This window comes from Apostichopus japonicus, chromosome 8, assembly GCF_037975245.1.
Source record: "Apostichopus japonicus isolate 1M-3 chromosome 8, ASM3797524v1, whole genome shotgun sequence".
In the NCBI taxonomy this organism is placed as follows: Eukaryota; Metazoa; Echinodermata; class Holothuroidea; order Aspidochirotida; family Stichopodidae; genus Apostichopus; species Apostichopus japonicus.
The window spans coordinates 38,791,356-38,811,911 of NC_092568.1; the positions used below are offsets into that span (position 1 = coordinate 38,791,356).

General features: G+C 39.9%; 1 protein-coding gene across 2 annotated transcripts; it reads right to left on the minus strand.

Moving 5' to 3' along the window:
- Nucleotides 1-9,636: 9,636 nt before the first annotated feature.
- Nucleotides 9,637-20,090, minus strand: LOC139971924 (uncharacterized). 2 transcript variants are annotated; one of them, XM_071978772.1, is made up of 2 exons: nucleotides 19,866-20,090; nucleotides 9,637-11,084 (listed from the first exon to the last, which is right to left on the minus strand). In XM_071978772.1, exons 1-2 carry the CDS (start codon nucleotides 19,881-19,883, stop codon nucleotides 10,158-10,160), a joined length of 945 nt encoding a protein of 314 aa, XP_071834873.1. In that variant the 5' UTR covers nucleotides 19,884-20,090; the 3' UTR covers nucleotides 9,637-10,157. The 2 variants fall into 2 exon arrangements, with proteins under 2 accessions (XP_071834873.1, XP_071834872.1); XM_071978771.1 differs by lacking the exon at nucleotides 9,637-11,084 and adding an exon at nucleotides 12,448-14,197 and having other exon boundaries at nucleotides 19,866-20,075.
- Between the last annotated feature and the right edge of the window lie 466 nt (nucleotides 20,091-20,556).

Below are 20,556 nucleotides of genomic sequence, written 5' to 3' on the forward strand. Positions count from 1 at the left end.
TGTGAAAGAAAGGTTCGATTCGAAGGGCATGGGATTGTTTATAACAACCAACAACCAACGACAGAGAACAAGTTAGTTTTATCATTTACTTTACTCGTCTGAGTACAAAATGAAAACGCAAAGAACTAAAGAGAAACATATAGAGTGACAACTAATACCAAGGAATTTATGTAAAAAAAAAAAAAACTTTTCGAGCTTGGTCAATAATTAATATACTACCATTTATTGATCAGACTATATAGGACACTTTGGTGGGATTTATGATAAGTGAAGTGCATAATGCGAAAATAAATACTTCGACTATCGTCATCCAGACACTTTTCTGAGTAATTTTAAGTTTAGATAAGAGCAAAGATATGTATGGCTAGAACAGGTATCAGACAAGTGCGCCAGCCAGAAGCCATAGTACCTTGCATACCTTGTAAGCAGGGATCAACTTGGGAAATTTCGGTTTCTTATATATAAGTATATGAACAACGGAGAACTCTCTGTTAGTAAGGGTGAGTATTATATTAAATAAAGGCCATAAATGGCGGTCTAGCCGTACATATCGTTGTTCTTTCCCATTGTTAAATCCCAGTCAGTTTTGCATTGTTCGTTTACGCATATAACTTAAGTTTATGTAAAATGCGTATAATATGGTGCACATCCTCCTAAACATCCGCATCGACATTCGTTTTCAACGCAAGAATTGATCAATTAATGATGAAGCAGGATGTATGAACCCTTTCATTGAGTTAATACTATGCAAACCTATACATATAGTCCCAATTAGAATATATCTCGGTATTTAGAAATTAGGTCTTGCCCTGTATACGTACAGCGTGGTAATCGTATGACTTCCTACGAAGGGCTATGACTATACACTACCATCATAAAAAGTTCGAATCTCAGGCAAATATCAAACGAAAACCACTCCCTCCCCCCCCCCCGCCCCTCCCCCATATTTTAACAGCCTCAATTGTGCTCCTTTTCATAAAATAGTGCGCTGGTATAGGTATGAAAAGTGCCGTTGTCATAACAAGAGTGTCATTTTGTTGTACGAAAGATGCAAAACTGTAATTAAAAAGTGCCATGCTATAGTTCATAGATGGAGAAAAACATGTCATTTACAAGAGCCCTCTTGGGGAAAACATTAAATTCTGTAATCTTGTGAATGCAGAATGCAGTGAGGGTTTGTAGAAAAGTATCAAATCAGTCCATGTTCCACTGTATAACCCAGGTTTTTTTCCACTCCTTGCACTCTCCCTCGACAGGTTGAACCTTTTTCTGTCACGCCTGAGTAACATGACTCACGGTCAGTGGCGTCGCCAGACATTCCAATCTTGGAGGGCACAGGGGGGCAACTCGCATTTGGGGGTGGGGGCACCTGGGGAACACGGTTTTTTATTGGGAGGGCACGTGCCCCCTCCCTTTTGGCGACGCCACTGCTCACGATGGTCACTTTTGAGGCCTGTTGCAATTGAGCCGATCAAAGCGACTTTCAACAACAACGAAAAAACCCTGAACCACATATTACTCGCCCGTATCAGAACTTTTGCTTAAAAATTTGCAACATCAGATCGCTGAAAAACTTCGAGTGCATCGGCTTCTCTTCGATGCACTGCATGTCGGTTTGTACTAACCGAATCATGGCATAAAATTCCTTACAGCTTACTTTCATCTCCACTGCTTTCTTCTTCATCATGTTGTAATGCAACAGTTTGGCCCTTTCTCCTTTGCTGTGAAATGCAGTGAGCTCTTCTTTCATTATATTAAAAAAACCTGCAACAGCATTAAGACCATCTAGGAAAGCGGAAAGTGCTGGAATCAGGGAGTCGCTTACGACGACTGCTGATGTCTTGTTGATCTCGACTTGTTTGGCCTCCTCCGCCGCTTTAGCCATATCGCTGTTTGCACTACTGCTGAGAAGAGGCGAGGCAATTAAATTCACACCAGGAACAAACGCAAGGCCAAAAGCCCATCCTCTTGAGTTGGCAGCTTCTTTTTCTAACGCTTGTTTCCTTTTTATCAACTCGTTATTGAGAACCTCAAGTTCAGAGATCAACACCTTCGCCTCATCCTGCCTCTTCTTTAGAGGAACCATCATATCCTCGTGCATGCGTATGACCTCGGTGCAACATTGCTGGTATCCGTTTACTTGTTGCAGGATACATGGAAGCTTGCATTTCCAGGCGGTTAGTTCATGTTTTTTGTAGTCGTCGAAGTACTCTTCGATGGCTCTTATCATTTGACTAGAAAGAGGCAAAACCTTCTTCATATAGACGACGGCATCTCTCCTCGTCTGGTCACGAATGTTGTTGATTTCAAAGGCCTTGTGTGATGAAAACTCCACTGCATTCTCCTCATACAGAGATCTAAGACCCCGTGAGAATATTAGCATGTTCCTTGGCAATTCTTTCAACTCAACTGAGAAACTATCTACCCTTCCTTGAACCGACATCTGTAAATGAAAACCAAATTGAAAACTTTAGTCGACTTTTCACGGACAATGCGAACTGCTTATATAATTCCAAGGTTAAGCTGAAAGGCACGGTATCTTTTGACAATGAGGACAACAATATAACGTTTTCTGGAAGGACGGACATGGTAAAGATGCTGCCACTAACAAGAATGAAAACATATATTTGGATTTGTTATTTCAAATTAAATTATTTTGCATTGTACAAACATCAACAAAAATAATTTTTTCCTCATGATAACCTATGTAGCATATATATTCAATTCGAACTCATACAAAGATCTACTTATTGTACAACAACACATTTTTAATGATTGTTCAAAAACAAACATTGCTCTGCTTTAAAACATAATAACAAACAAACTTAAATTGCAAATCCTGTTGGTAAACCATATACATTGTAGTCAAATTTCTCGGTTGTGTTAATCATTATACAGTACGGTATATGTTAACAATACATATCTACTATATAAGTACATATTATAGTATGTGTGTATAGGTAAATGCAAGAATGTATATTTTATATTGACCCAAATGTAGATGTTGTGTTGTTTGTTGTTTGACGACAATCGTTAAGTAACGTATACGGCGCATGGATCTTGACAAAAGGTGTCAATCACCGAATCAAAGTTCATTCGTTCAGATCAATCTCGTTCTATACGCTTAGTTTGACTAATGAGAAAAAACATTTCCTTTGTCTTTGCTGACCTGAGGTAAGTTTTTTGTTCTGTTTTAGACAACTAGATGATTTCTCGTTTGTCGCTCGAAATAAGGCAATGGTAGCCAGCATTTAGCACAAAATGTTCAAGTTTTGAAGGGACGTTATTATGAATGTTTCATTATTAAATCCCATCTTACATTTTAAAAGCACTGGGCAGTAATCGAAAATGACAACACAAGTTTCTGCCGCTCGAAAAACTTCCAAGTTTAAAGATCCTGTTTTGTTCATTTGTGCTTTTGTTACTTTGTATTGCACGTGAATGGTGGGCGATACAAGCACTTTGCTTTCACCTTTACGGTAGATATAAAAAAGACATCTTTCCTGGTTGTGTTTGAATTGGGTGTACGTGCGAATTGGGTGTACGTGCGAAGGTATGAATAAGTTATTCATTCGCCGGAAACCTAGAACAAGTGGATTCGGTTGTCGGGCGACGCGGGCGACGCGGGCGACGCGATTTTGTATCGTCCCGGATAATCGGATATATATATATATATATATATATATATATATATATATATATATATATACATACGTATATACATACATCAATATTACTCAGTATATATGGTTTAATTTCATAACAAACAACAACAAAGAAAGAGGAGACCGAGCAAATTAGTGTTATCAATTATTTTGTTCGTTATACATGGAAGCATATCAATTGTGCTGTAGGCCAATTTATGATTACGAAAGTGAAGAGTTTAAAGAATAAAAGGGGATGGTTACATCTGAAGTACATATATAAGAACAATAAATGAAATGGCTTAAACAAGAGGAAACCACTTTCGAGTAACTTTTCGCGTTTGTTCAAACCTTGAAAGTATCTCTCAAAAGTAGAATATAACATCATTGATTAGACTATTACATGACTTGCAGAGATTGAAGTGAAGTCTATTGAGATATTAAGACATTTGTTTCGATTATATCCACCCGGACACTTTTTAGAGTAATTTTAATCACAAATGAGGATCTTCCAATTTAAACTTCATAACTTGAAATGAAACGAGATTGTGAAAGTACATTGTCTTGGGATTAAACTTATAGCATCGACTGTCGCATAACACTTAAATATCGTTGATATACTATTCGAAACTAAATTAAAACTGCTTTAAATTTGTTGAATAAAGCAAACGTATAAAAGTGTTTGCTGAAGTCAGAATTGTATGCGTTATTGACCTTTAAATAAATCTTAGAAAGCCTATACATATCGTACATATGAAATTGACCTCATGGCGAGTGAGGGAAAATTCTTGGGGATGCCGACTTTGCATTTCATTTAACAATGGCTAGTGATAATCTGTGACGGCATGAGATCTCTACGAGTTTACGAAATTTCGATTATATTTTGCTGAAGGTTGCGAATTAGATTAGAAAACAAAATGATCCTCTGTTCATTCACATTTGAGCATCTTCTTCAACGGGCCCGTAATCTGTTGGGAATATTCCTTCTTAATTCGTTCCTGTTGCTTGATTAGCCATTTATCGACGTAATTCTGGTCATCCGGCTTCTCTGGGATGCACTGTAGGTCGGTTCGTACTCCGGGAATCATGGCGTAAAATTCTTTGCAGCTTCCTTTTATCTCCACTGCTTTCTTTCTCATCATTTTGTAATGAATAAGTTTGGCGTCTTGAGTTGCCTTTTCTCTTTTGCTTTTGAAAGTAGTGAGCTCTTCTTTCATTACAGTGAAGAAACCTGCAACAGCATTAAGACCATCTATGAATGCTGAGAGTGCTGGAATTAGGGCCTCGCCCACCACAAAGATGGCTGCCTCATTGATATCGACTTGCTTGGCCTCCGCCACTGCTTTAGCCAGATCACTATTTGCACTCATATGGAGAAGAGGCGTAGCAATTGCATTCACGCCAGGAACAAATGCAAGGATGGAAGCCCACATTTCTGAGTTGGCAGCTGCTCTTTCCAACTCTTGTGCTTTTCTCGACAGCTCTTGGTTTAGATCCTTAAGCTCAGAGATCAATATCTTCGCTTTATCCTGCTTCTTCTTTAGGGGAACCATCATATCTTCGTGCATCTTGACTACCTCGGTGCAGCATTGTTGGTATCCGTTCACTTCGTCCAGGATGTCAGGAAGACATTCTTTCCATTCGTTGTGTTCAAGCCCTTCATAGTACTCAAAGAACTCTTGAATTAAAAAAAAAAAGATTTTTTCAGTGGGGTCGGCGCGGGGGGGGGGGGCTTGACCATTTCCTGGGAGGGCGTCTTGTTACTATCTAAGCGGATCGCCACCATAATTGGCGCGCAGCGTAACGGACATTTTTAGCTAAAAAGTTTCTCAACATCCTTTATTTTGAGATCCCATGTCTTGATATGATCATCAAATAGTTTAGTGAAATAGAAAGTAAAATCAGTCTGGTAAGTAACTTTGAAATATCATGACATATCTTTTGTGAGTTTGACACCGGCATTGACATTTTGCGACAAATCTGCAAAATGCGCGGGGAAAATAAGGAAAGATTGACTAGGCTTACAGGCAAGTAACATACTAAAAATGACCGAACTACATGTCAAACTGACATCAAAGATTGCGTCTGAAATATTATTAGAGTGATAGACTGATTGGACGGAATTTCTCAGCGATAGCATTGTCTCCTTTCTTGAAAATTTGTATTTTTTAGCGGTTTTAAGAGCATCAGGGTACGTACCAGAAGTGAAAACCCGATTGAAAATGTAACAGAGTTTTGAGGCAATGACGCGAGCAATGATGTGAAAAGCCTGTATGATGTCAGCATTTTTTACCTTTTAACATCTTCTTTGGCATTCCAGTACCCGGAAACCACCTTTCTATAAGGGTATAGTATAGCTCACTAGCGTGTTTGATCAGTTAATGCGTACTGGCTACATGATCCTGATTGGCTATTTGTATTAGTATTTATTCAGGCGCGTAGCGAGGAATTGGCCAAGGGAGGGAAGAAACCTGTAGGCGAATTATCAGAGCCGTAGATTCGGTATTGGAAACTTTCTAAGCGTAGTACCACCATTAGTTGGAGCGAAGCGTACAAGAAAATTTTGACCGAAAATGCCTCCCAGATCGCTGGAAAAGTTGCATCTAAGCATTTTTTATTTAGAAATTACTAGCCAGATTAAAAATAGCGTTCAACAAATATGCTATTTATTATTATACGGTATTTATTAGAGCAGGAATTATATTACTCGACGGTCGTTAACATGCGTTTTTAGTACAGTGCGACTACTGTAGATATCTTCTCGGCCTATGCGCTATGTCACGTCAGGTTTATCAGCAACCATAGCCTACTGCCATTCCGCGGTCGAAGGGTCGTTCATGAGTGGTCATCATGGAGATTCGAGACCATTCAGACCAATGATATATTTTTCTCACATGTATTTTTTTTTCGACATCCAAAATCCCAGTGGGAGGGCGTCTGGGGGCGACAAGCTTTGATGGGGTAGGGGCGTCTCCCCCAATCCCCCCGTGGCTACGCCACTGCCTGAACCCCAACTGGCGCTTTCAATTGCATTCCAGGGAAATTGAATGTTAAAGTGAAAGTGAATGGAACTCGGAAATTACTTTCAAATTGTGCTATACAAGTGATTATCAGGGAACATTAAATAATTGCAAAGTGAAAATATCTCAGCTGAAGTCCCAAGGACTCCCACCAGGCCTAGGAATATAAATGATGGAGAAGTTTAATTCCTCTTTCTGTCATGTGTTTTCTCGCTTTGAACTTGCTACGAGAGACCAAGAAGTCTTATAAACGTTGCAGCTTTCAGGGGCTTCACCTCCTGGACACCGCTAGAGTTAGGGGATAATATTTTTTAGAGTAAAGTAAGAGCAATAATTCCCTTTTCTGACATGTATTGATGTGCTTCAAAATTTCTAGCAGACGCCCAAAAAGTGCATCAGCTTCGGTCAGGCGCGTAGCCAGGAATTTACCAAGGGAGGGGCGAAACTGTATATTCGGCATTGCAAACTATCTAAGCGTAGCGCCAACATGTATTGGCGCGAAGCGTACAAGAAAAATTTGGCTGAAAATGCCTCCCAGATCGCTGGAAATGGCACTTCCCAGGACTTGTAAGTTGCATCTTAGCATTTTCTCCATTGAAAATACTAGCGATATAAAAACATTAAAAAATAAAATAAAAATATGCTCAAGGTGGGGGCGGCTGCCCCCTTCGCCCCTTGGCTACGCGCCTGGCTTTGGTCGGTTCGGTCCCAGCCAATAACAGTGAACACAATCGGAAATATTTCCTAAGCGTTTAAGTATACAGCTGCAATTATGGAACAAAATTGTCACTTATGTTTCTCTGCCATCCCCCCCCCCCCCGTCCCCTACTGGCAGATAAAATATTACCACCAAATAAATTGTGTACATTACGTAAATGTTTATAATGTTTACACTTTACAACCTGAACTGCCGAAACTTCATCAAAATTGTTTTAAAATTTGCAAAATGTGGCACCATTTTGCATCAAGGCAACCTCCATCTTACCGTAATTTCTTAAGAAGGAAGGGACACAAATCGTTTATTGTAAATAATGGTTATATCTTTGACAGTTATCTGGTGATTAAAAACCAAAGTTTGCTTGTCTCCCAATCCACCCTTTCCCCACTCTGGATTTTTTTTGCGGACGCCTGTGCTCAGGGACGTAGCTAAGGCATGATGATTGGGAAGGGGGGGGGGTGTAGTTGCTGAAGGGTTTTGAAGCCAGAAAATTCCGACTGCTACCTTGTACCCCCAACCCCCGCGCTACTCGTCAACGATACGGTCAGTGTCAGTCAGACACCCCATCTTTCGCGACTGCACTTTTGTTCCGAACTTATTTCGATACATTTGTACCCACTGGCACTCACTTCACAAACTTATTATCCCCCCTCTCCCCTCCCCCCCCAACCAAATATTTTTGTGAAAATAAGGGCAATATGCTGATAACTTTTCGGGACCTACTGAAATTCCGACTGTCGCACTCCAATTTTCCAACTATCGTCAATTTTACCAAGTTTGGGGGTTAGACACCCCATCCCCCCCCCCTCCGCTAGCGACGTCCCTGCCTGTACTATCAGTGGTCTTGACCAGTACGGACAAACGGAGGTTTCGAGTAGAAATAAAACTTGGTTTATCGCGCATGGCCAACACATATACTGTATATTATTCGACGAAAGTAGACACAATTTTAGAACCGTTGACGCAAAAATATAGGATCTCAGATCTGAGAAGTGATTAGTATAGACCTAATTATATTTGTCGAGACGCATGATAATCCGTCGTGTTCTCAGATAGTACTATACTTCCTCCCAGACAAACCGGCTGCCACGATTCTAGCCGACAACCTGGATGGCTATTCGCCCCGACACCGCAAGCTGTTTGCAACAACTTGTGGTCTTGAACTAGAGTTTACATATTTTAGGCTAAAGCACCGATATAAGAACAGAGAGGAAAGTAGTTTATTCCCAACTTCTTTGTTTTTTGTTTATTTGAAAATATGTTAAGGATAGATTATACCCCTGGATATAATTGTGAAAGAAAGGTTCGATTCGAAGGGTATGGGATTGTTTATAACAACCAACAACCAACGACAGAGAACAAGTTAGTTTTATCATTTACTTTACACGTCTGAGTACAAAATGAAAACACAAAGAACTAAAGAGAACACATAGAGTGACAACTACTACTGATATAGGACCAAGTAATTTATGTAAAAAAAAACTTTTCGAGCTTGGTCAATAATTAATCTACAACCATTTATTGATCAGACTATATAGGACACTTTCGTGTGATTTATGATAAGTGAAGTGCATAATGCGAAAGTAAATACTTCCATTATCGTCATCCAGACACTTCTCTGAGTAATTTTAAGTTAAGATATGAGCAAAGATATGTATGGCTAGAACAGGTATCAGACAAGTGCGCCAGCCAGAAGCCATAGTACCTTGCATACCTTGTAAGCAGGGATCAACTTGGGAAATTTCGGTTTCTTATATGTAAGTATATGAACAACGGAGAACTCTCTGTTAGTAAGGGTGAGTATTATATTAAATAAAGGCCATAAATGGCGTTCTAGTCGTACATATCGTTGTTCTTTTCCATTGTTAAATCCCAGTCAGTTTTGCATTGTTCGTTTACGCATATAACTTAACTTTATGTAAAATGCGTATAATATGGTGCACATCCTCCTAAACATCCACATCGACATTCGTTTTGAAACGCAAGAATTGATCAATTAATGATGAAGCAGGATGTATAAACCCTTTCATTGCGTTAATACTATGCAATACCTATACCTATAGTTCCAATTAGAATATATCTCGGTGTTAGAAATTAGGTCTTGCCCTGTATACGTACAGCGTGGTAATCGTATGACTTCCTATGAAGAGCTATGACTATACACTACCATTTGAAAAGTTCGAATCTCAGGCAAATATCAAACGAATATCACCCCCCCCCCCATTCCCACTTCCCCATATTTTTAACAGCCTCATTTGTGTTCCTTTTCATAAAATAGTGCGCTGTCGTCATTTTGTCGTACGAAAGGTACAAATCTGTAATTATAAAGTGCCATGCTATAGTTCATAGATGGAGAAAAACATGTCATTAATAAGAGCCCTCTTGTGGAAAACATTCAATGCTGAGATCTTGGTATAGAATGCAGTGAGGGTTTGTAGAAAAGTATCAAATCAGTCCATGTTCCACTGTATAACCCAGGTTTTTTCACTCCTTGGACTCTCTCTCGACAGGTTGAACCTTTTTCTGTCACGCCTGAGTAACATGACTCACGGTCAGTGGCGTCGCCAGACATTCCAATCTTGGAGGGCACAGGGTGAGACAACTCGCATTTGGGGGTGGGGGCACCTGGGGAACACGGTTTTTTTTATTGGGAGGGCACGTGCCCCCTCCCTCTTGGCGACGCCACTGCTCACGATGGCCACTTTTGAGGCCTGCTGCAATTGAGCCGATCAAAGCGACTTTCAAAAAGAATAACAAAAGGCACTGAACCACATGTTACTCGCCCGTATCAGGACTTTGCTTAAAAATTTGCAACATCAGATCGCTGAAAAAACTCCAGTGCATCGGCTTCTCTTCGATGCACTGCATGTCGGTTTGTACTAACCGAATCATGGCATAAAATTCCTTACAGCTTACTTTCATCTCCACTGCTTTCTTCTTCATCATGTTGTAATGCAACAGTTTGGCCCTTTCTCCTTTGCTGTGAAATGCAGTGAGCTCTTCTTTCATTATATTAAAGAAACCTGCAACAGCATTAAGACCATCTAGGAAAGCGGAAAGTGCTGGAACGAGGGAGTCGCTTACGACGACTGCTGATGTCTTGTTGATCTCGACTTGTTTGGCCTCCTCCGCCGCTTTAGCCATATCGCTATTTGCACTACTGCTGAGAAGAGGCGAGGCAATTAAATTCACACCAGGAACAAACGCAAGGCCAAAAGCCCATCCTCTTGAGTTGGCAGCTTCTTTTTCTAACGCTTGTTTCCTTTTCATCAACTCGTTATTGAGAACCTCAAGTTCAGAGATCAACACCTTCGCCTCATCCTGCCTCTTCTTTAGAGGAACCATCATATCCTCGTGCATGCGTATGACCTCGGTGCAACATTGCTGGTATCCGTTTACTTTTTGCAGGATACATGGAAGCTCGCATTTCCAAGCGGTTAGTTCATGTTTTTCGTAGTCGTCGAAGTACTCTTCGATGGCTCTTACCATTTGACTAGAAAGAGGCAAAACCTTCTTCATATAGACGACGGCATCTCTCCTCGTCTGGTCACGAATGTTGTTGATTTCAAAGGCCTTGTGTGATGAAAACTCCACTGCATTCTCCTCATACAGAGATCTAAGACCTCGTGAGAATATTAGCATGTTCCTTGGCAATTCTTTCAACTTAACTGAGAAACTATCTACCCTTCCTTGCACCGACATCTGTAAATGAAAACCAAATTGAAAACTTTAGTCGACTTTTCACGGACAATGCGAACTGCTTATATAATTCCAAGGTTAAGCTGAAAGGAACGGTATCTTTTGACAATGAGGACAACAATATAACGTTTTCTGGAAGGACGGACATGGTAAAGATGCTGCCACTAACAAGAATGAAAACATAAATTTGGATTTATTATTTCAAATTAAATTATTTTGCATTGTACAAACATCAACAAAAATATTTTTTTCCTCATGATAACCTATGTAGCATATATATTCAATTCGAACTCATACAAAGATCTACTTATTGTACAACAACACATTTTTAATGATTTTTCAAAAACAAACATTGCTCTGCTTTAAAACATAATAACAAACAAACTTAAATTACAAATCCTGTTGGTAAACCATATACATTGTAGTCAAATTTCTCGGTTGTGTTAATCATTATACAGTACGGTATATGTTAACAATACATATCTACTATTTAAGTACATATTATAGTATGTGTGTATAGGTAAATGCAAGAATGCATATTTTATATTGGCCCAAATGTAGATGTTGTGTTGTTTGTTGTTTGACGACAATCGTTAAGTAACGTATATGGCGCATGGATCTTGACAAAAGGTGTCAATCACCGAATCAAAGTTCATTCGTTCAGATCAATCTCGTTCAATACGCTTAGTTTGACTAATGAGAAGAAAAAAAAACATTTCCCCTGTCTTTGCTGACCTGAGGTAAGTTTTTTTTTGTTCTGTTTTAGACAACTAGATGATTTCTCGTTTGTCGCTCGAAATAAGGCAATGGTACCCAGCATTAAGCACAAAATGTTCAAGTTTTGAAGAAACGTTTTTATGAATGTTTCATTTTTAATCCCATCTTACATTTTAAAAGCACTGTGCAGTAATCGAAAATGACAACACAAGTTTCTGCCGCTCGAAAAACTTCCAAGTTTAAAGATCCTGTTTTGTTTATTTGTGCTTTTGTTACTTTGTATTACACGTGAATGGTGGGCGATACAAGCACTTTGCTTTCGCCTTTACGGTAGATAGAGAAAAGACAACTTTCCTGGTTGTGTTTGAATTGGTGTACGTGCGAATACGGTATGAATAAGTTATTCATTCGCCGGAAACCTAGAACAAGTGGATTCGGTTGTCGGGCGACGCGATTTTGCATCGTCCCGGATAATCGGATATATATATATATATATATATATATTTATATATATATATATATTTATTTATATATATATATATATATAAATATATACACATATATATATATACATACATCAACATTACGCAGTATAGATGGTTTAATTTCATAACAATCAACAACAAAGATAGAGGAGACCGAGGAAATCAGTGTTATCAATTATTTTGTTCGTTACATGGAAGCATATCAATGCTGTAGGCCAATTTATGATTACGAAAGTGAACAGTTTAAAGAATAAAAGGGGATGGTTACATCTGAAGTACATATATAAGAACAATAAATGAAATGGAGGAAAAAAAGAGGAAACCACTTTCGAGCAACTTTTCGCGTTTGTTCAAACCTTGAAAGTATCTCTCAAAAGTAGAATATAACATCATTGATTAGACTATTAAATGACTTCCAGAGATTGAAGTGAAGTCTATTGAGATATTAAGAAATTTGTTTCGATTATATCCACCCGGACACTTGTTAGAGTAATTTTAATCACAAATGGGGATCTTCCAATTTAAACTTCATAATTTGAAACGAAACTTGATTGTGAAAGTACATTGTCGTGGGATTACACTTATAGCATCGACTGTCGCATAACACTTAAATATCGTTGATATACTATTCGAAACTAAATTAAAACTGCTTTAAATTGATTGAATAAAGCAAACGTATAAAAATGTTTGCTGAAGTCAGAATTGTATGCGTTATTAACCTTTTAATAAATCGTAGAAAGCCCAAATATCGTGCATATAAAAACGACCTCATGGCGAGTGAGGGAAAATTCTTGGGAAACCGACTTCGCACCTCATTTAACAATGGCTAGTGATAATCTGTGAAGGCATGAGATCTCTACGAGTTTACGAAATTTCGAATATATTTTGCTAAAGGTAGCGAATTAGATTAGAAAACAAAATGAACCTTCGTTTCATTCACATTTCGAGCATCTTCTTCAACTGGCCCGTAATCGTTTGAGAATATTCCTTCTTAATTCGTTCCTGTTGCTTGATTAGCCATTTATCGACGTAATTCTGGTCATCCGGCTTCTCTGGGATGCACCGCAGGTCGGTTCGTACTCCGGGAATCATGGCGTAAAATTCTTTGCAGCTTCCTATTATCTCCACTGCTTTCTTTCTCATCATTATGTAATGAAGCCGTTTGGCGTCTTGAGTTGCCTTTTCTCCTTTGCTTTTGAAAGTAGTGAGCTCTTCTTTCATTACACTGAAGAAACCTGCAACAGCATTAAGACCATCTATGAATGCGGAGAGTGCTGGAATTAGGGCATGGCTCACCACAAAGATTGCTGCCTCATTGATCTCGACTTGCTTGGCCTCCGCCACTGCTTTTCCCAGATCACTATTTGCACTAATACGGAGAAGAGGCGTAGCAATTGCATTCACGACAGGAACAACCGAAAGGATAGAAGCCCACCAGTTTGAGTCAGCAGCTTCTTCTTCCAACTCTTGTACTTTTCTCGACAGCTCTTGGTTTAGATCCTTAAGCTCAGAGATCAATATCTTCGCTTTATCCTGCCTCTTCTTTAGGGGAACCATCATATCTTCGTGCATCTTGACTACCTCGGTGCAGCATTGCTGGTATCCGTTCACTTCGTCCAGGATATCAGGAAGACATTCTTTCCATTCGTCGTGTTCAAGCCCTTCGTAGTACTCAAAGAACTCTTGAATGGATCTTACGACTTGAGTACACAGAGGTAAAACTCCATTCACGTAGACGATGGCATCTCTTCTCGTTTGATCACGGATTTCGTTAATAGCAATAGCCTTGTCTGATGAAGAACTCACGGCCTTCTCCGCATATAGAGATCTCAGACACAGTGAGAATATCCGCATACTTCTTGGCAATTCTTTCAATGCAACTGCGAAAGTTGTTACCTTCTCTTCAGTTGCTATCTGTAAATAAAAATCAAAATTTAGTCGGCGCATCAGGAACAATACGAACTGCGCTTCTAATGTCGTGGTCACGATTGAAGTACAGGTACCATTTTGATAACGCTTGCATGACTAACGAATACAGTATATATAGATGTAAACACTGGCGGATCCAGGGCCTTTGTTTGGGAGGGGCCAAAGTGGCATTAGAGTGATATGGGGGAGGGGTCTAAGGGGAGGGGGTGCCCCCTCCCCTTTTGAAATTTTCTATTGCTGAATGCCCTCAGACAGGCGCGGCGGAACGGAAAAATTATTGGGGGGGGGGTCTAATGTGTGGAGACTATCTAAGCGGAGCGCCACCATTAGTTGGCGCGGAGCGTAGAAGAAATTTTTGGGTTTTTTCAAACCCCCAGATGGCCGGAAACTGCACTTCCCGAGTTATTTATGCTGAGAATACCTAGCCCTAAGATATGGATCTCAAGCCTGCAATTTCTCAGATTGCACGTAAAAGTCTATAAAAACATTGTAATTTGTATATTCGATAGAGAGTAGCTCTTACTCGTAGTGTACTCGTAAAGACGTTTTTGAGTGTAGTAAGGGCAGTGGGACGCTTTCGACACTGTCTAAGCGGAGCGCCACCACAGGTTGGCGCGGAGCGTACAGAAAATTTTTGAGTAAAGATACTCCCTAGATTGCAGGAAATGACCCTTTCCGGGCCGCGAAATTATTTTTCCCACTTCGACGCGGCCACATTAGCATAATGGGCGTGGACTATCGGTCGTTGTTACGGCTTATTGGTCCACGTGACAGACTATGCAGTGATATCTCTCGGGTGTTTGTTTGGGTGCTGAAAGTTCTCAATTAAGTTACATGTCAGGGATTCTAGTACACGTACCAGTATAATAAATAGTATAGTACAGAGGGACATTGCTATTTAGGCATAGTTATAGCAGGGAGCTGCTACTCTAACAGTAACAGCTCCCTGGTTATAGTTAATACAGACGCAAGTGACAACTGTTTAATAAAATGGGTAGAATATTTCAAGTCCGTAACAATACCCAGTAGCGTACGTAAACTAACGATGAAAGCACGTAGGCTCCTTACTGCCGTTTAAAAGGGGGTTCATTTATAAATGAACAAATAATTTAAAATGATGGATAAAACAATATGGGGCACAATACAATACATGTATCTTTGTAGGTTTTTAGCATTGAAAGGTCAGTGGGCCTACCTGGTGTAATATGAAGTGTAATAATCAATACCACGGGAAGTTCATTTATAACTTTTCCAGACCCTGCTGTCACGGGAGGTTCTTTTCCAAACTTTTCCAGACACGGGAGGTTCATAACACATCTAATAAACAAACACAGTTTGATTTTGTGATGGAATTTACCTCAAGAGCTCCATAAGACCCGATTGACTGGGAGGAGCAGTCGCACATCATCATGGATCTCATGAAGTCATGTCTTAGGCCTGAGTATATTAGGCCTGAGTATATTAGCTGAGTATATTATTAAAGAGCTATACGTAAGAGCTCGAACTCGAAGTCACAAACTTGCCGGCCTGTGACGTATTTCATAAGCCGCGCCCATGTGGCCGCGTCGAAGTGGGAAAAATAATTTCGCTTCCGGGCCTTGCTAATTTGCAGATGAACGGGGAATAAATAGGTGTCGTCGCCATTTTGTAGGAAAATTACACCAACAGAATATGACAAATGTCAATAGGTATATGAGAGCGCAATAAAATAGTCAATAATCGCGAATAAATAAAAAGTAGTGAAAAGCTGAAAAGGGCGCCAGCAGTCCATTTGAGTCCGTCGGGAGGGGGGGCATCCGCCCCCTGTCTGTATATATGGACGCTCCGCCACTAAGTAAGGGTGTGTTGGAGAACTGGCTGAAATGAGGCAAGTCATTGGCCTAAGACGAAGTTGTGTTACGCTTACCGGTACTCACACTCACTGCTTCTCACTTTTTACGGGGCGTGAAGACGCGGTTGGGGTGACAATGTGGTCTATAGCCAGGGGACGGGCCGAGGGTCCCCCAGCAATTACTAAAATTATTTCACCTATATAGTATACGTGTGCATCGGACAGATCGACAAGTATGCATTGAAAAATGGGCTGATGCACGTTTCGGAGCCTCGGTAACTATTGGGGGGCTTGTCATGCATTTGCCCCCTCAACTTTTTCATTGGGGGGCTGAGCCCCCCCCCCCCAAGCCCCCCCCGGTTCCGCCGCCACTGCCCTCAGATGCAATTTGGTGCGACAAAAGTGTACAATGGTGATGTTAATTTACTTCTAAAAAAAATGTTTCCCAGGTGTAATTTTCTAAAATATTTAGAAAACAAAGTTGGGATCATCTTTCTCAACTTTTTTTATTTCTCATAGGTTATAAATTTCTTACAACCAGCCTGTAACTGCAAAATGGTGTTATACTGTAAATCTTCATGCTCATACATTTACATAGCTCCCAACTCTTGAGAAGGCAAATGAATCGCCGTCCTGGGGGAGGGGTATAAGGGGAGGGGGTGTCCCCCTCCCCTTTTGAATTTTATTGGAATCCCGGTGATGCCTACATGTAAAATGGTGGCACTTAGAAAGGCTTTTGTCACCAAAAAATTTCTGAGAAATATGCATTTTTGTGTGTGTAAAATCAATAAATTGAACAGTAGGTGATAATTCATTCTTTCCCGTGGCATGAAAATGTTCGCTACTCGCCCCAATGAAAAGAATTATAGGCTAATTTGATGTTCAAATGATGCTGTTAAGGAGGTTTTATACTCTATTATGCTAAATGCTAAAGAAATGATGGTTGCTAAGTCAAAATTTGATGCATGTATACTTGACAATACAATGCGGTTTTTTCGGACGCTTGTGCGGGTCAGCGGGTTTGGGTGTTAGAATGCGGGTCTAATTCCCGCGAATTGCTTGTCAGTTGGGAGCTCTGCATTTAATTTTAAACCAGAAAACGAAAAGGTTTAGACTAGTCTACCACTGCTATTCCTCTCGATTTTTTTAATTTCCAATCATATGATTTAGCGGATGTTCGGAAACACTTTTTGGCTCACCTTTGGGGGGGCCATGGCCCCCCTTGGCCCCCCCCCCCCTTGGATCCGCCAGTGGATGTAAAAGAATGAACATATATCTTTCCATTCGCTGGTTCAAATGAAAGTATTTTTCATTGAACAAAACAAGGAGGTTTTGGTTTTCAAAGAAAGATGACACATAATTATCACGTCTCTCTTTATCATGATAACCAAGTACAATATATTCACATCTGATCGAACTCATACAATGATACAATTATTTTAGTTGAAAGCTTTCTAAATTCTGTACTCTTTCTTTTTGTTTTCTTCTTGTGGGTGTCGGGGTTCGCTTAAATTGATGATAATCTCATTTCACGTTAAAAGTCTTCGTTAAAGATATAGTATCATCTGGTTTCGTTTGATTTTTTATGACCATAAAATGTGACATACCTTGGTATTATGATATCGTCACGCTGTTTCACCACGTTTGATGTAAAATGGCATTGGGATTTGACTAAACTCGTGACCTTTGACATTTTGTTTTAAAACGCTCAAAACAATTCATTCAAGCAGTCATTAATCTCTTATGGGCATCCCACTTTCGGCTATTCTGTCGTTTGGGCATGTGCGTAATAGCTAAAGCAGTTTTGTATTTAATGTAACTTGCCAGCGATTTGATCAAGCAATCAACAGTTCTGTATCCACCGGAATTGACAGTGGCGGAGCTAGGGGTATTGGTCAGGAGGGGCGAAAATGGTCTGTATGCAAAGCGCCCATGGGCGCTTTTGACACTATCTAAGCGGAGCGCCACCACAGGTTGGCGCGTAGCGTACAGACATTTTTTGAGTACAGATACTCCCTAGACCGCCGGAAATGACCCTTTCCGGGCCTGACTTATTTGCAGATAAACGAAGAATAAATAGGTGTCATCACCAAATTACACCAACAAAATGTGACAAATGTCAATAGGTAGATGAGAGTGCAATAAAAAAGTCAATAATCGCGAATAAGTAAAAAGTGGTAAAGAGCTGAAAAGGGCGCCAGCATTCCATTTGAGTCCGTCAGGGGGGGGGGGCATCCGCCCTCCTGACTGTATGGACGCTCCGCCACTGGGAATAGACGTTAACCACACATGCAATGTAAACGTTCCTATAGTCTGGTATCATACGTGGGTTCGTGGTTATCGGCCACTTTGTCATTCTGATATGCTCGTAATGAACAAATTGCTGCTTTTAGTCTTGCGACCTTCGACCAAATTCATACATACGCACACATTTAAAAAATGAAGTCAAACCCATGTTCATATATCACATATGGTTCCTCCTCTCCATCACTAAGGCACACTAACCCACCAATTTTCAGTTTAATGCCTCAAAGGTTGTGAGGTGGGGAAACATGTTAGTACCGGTTTTGCAATAATTGTCGATAGAGTACAGTACTTAATCCCCATTACATAACATGTAGAGAATAAGATCATCAAAAATGCATTCTGTTTGTGAAAAACATTGACAGATTTGCTCCCTCAAATCATAGCGAAATGCTCCCCTGTCCCTCGAATGTGCCCCGCCTCACCTGACTGAACACTCCCGACACTAATCACAGAGTTTAATAGGGTAACGGGAACATTCTAATAAAAACCTCGACTGATTTAGGTAAAGGGACTGAACGCATATGGAAAGCCATTATCGAAAGAAGGATTTTATAACAAGTGGTTTCGTTGAAACCGACTCCCATATGCAAGTAGGTCCGGAGGTCCTCCCCAAGCAAATTTAAACGTCAAATGGCGCACTCTGGAGCATATTTAGATCATAACATTACGTCTATATTAGCTCTAAACACAAGGTTTTGCTAATTAATACTCGTTATGTATTCATGCGTGTGTGTGATTGACAAAAGTGTTCATCCGTATGCGCAGCAACGGCCTAATTCTGATGGAAACAAAAATCCACCAACTAAGCCATTTCCCTAATCTGACAATAGAATGTAGTGATTATCCCCAACCCCCTCTCCCTTGCGCACGTCACTGTGAGATAACAGAGATGCCTTTGTTGTCCTCTTCTGGGAAGTTTACAGCTGACTTCTAAATGTTAATTTCGCTGACTTACGAAGTTTTTCATTATAAGCCTACGAATTAGATTCCACTTGAATGGAAACTTCAGGCCCTTTAACTATAAGCAGGTTTTGTTCAGGAGATCAGCAGTTTGTTAAAGGTTTTACTCTGATTTTATCATATCTTTATATATTTTTCACAGATTGCCTTCCTTTAGTAAAGGTACCTAACATCTATAACAATTTAAGGATTTATTCATGTGTTTCAAATTCATTACATAAATGTTGAACAACCAATTGGAACTTAGAAGCATACAACAATATGTGTCACCGATGATATACCCGACGAACTTGCCTAGTCAGTCAAGCAGACAGTAGACGTAATCTGGGAAAACTTTGGTAGTCGTCAAAAAAGGCTACTTATAGTGCTCCCCTGCAACTTATGCGGTATATTACTGAACAAAGAATGGAAGAATTTAACTGACAGTCAATTCAAAGTGTTTTGAACGATCAAAATCTAAAAGCATTCACATGGGTTGGAAAAGTTTCTTTTTTGGTTTTGGTTTTACAACTACTACCACAGAACATATTTTCTGCATATTAAACTTTTACTTACCTTCGCAACGGCAGACATTTTCAAGATTCGGAAATTGAAGATGAAATCTGGAAATGTTTTGCTACTTTTTTAAAAGTCCCCTAAGAAAGAACATGGACACGAAAAGAGAAACAACTAAACGACTGATCCGCTGTCAAGCCCAATCCACTTGCACCGAGACTGTTTGGTCAGCAGCTTAAGTGATCTTCAAATCAAGTGCAGAATATAGTATCAAAAATAGCCCTTAAAAAGGTTTTCCAGACGTGATCAGACGGTAGCAACGGTGATCTACCAATCAATTTGGAAACTGATTGATCGAACAGCCAATCACAGAAGCGAACAGGTATCGCCTATCCAATCAAATGTATGATAAAAAAGGTTAATCAAATATATCGTATCTAAAAACCGTATGTTTCACACACTCGACAAATTCTTGAGCTGAAAGAAGTAGATTATTTTTATTGTATCTAACCTGCAATCTGGAACCAAATCTGTGAACAGATCACAGCGCCATTAAATCCCCATTGAACACGACAACAGGGCTTTGTTTACTTCAATTTTCATTCGTTCGATCTCTGTAAATGGGTCAAATTTTGGAGGCAATGCACCACGTCGTCATTGTATGATTATTTACTACTAAATAGTACGAAAACAAGATTCTTTAGACCGTCAAGGTCGAATGCATAATGGGGCTGGTTTAAAGGTAGCGGCG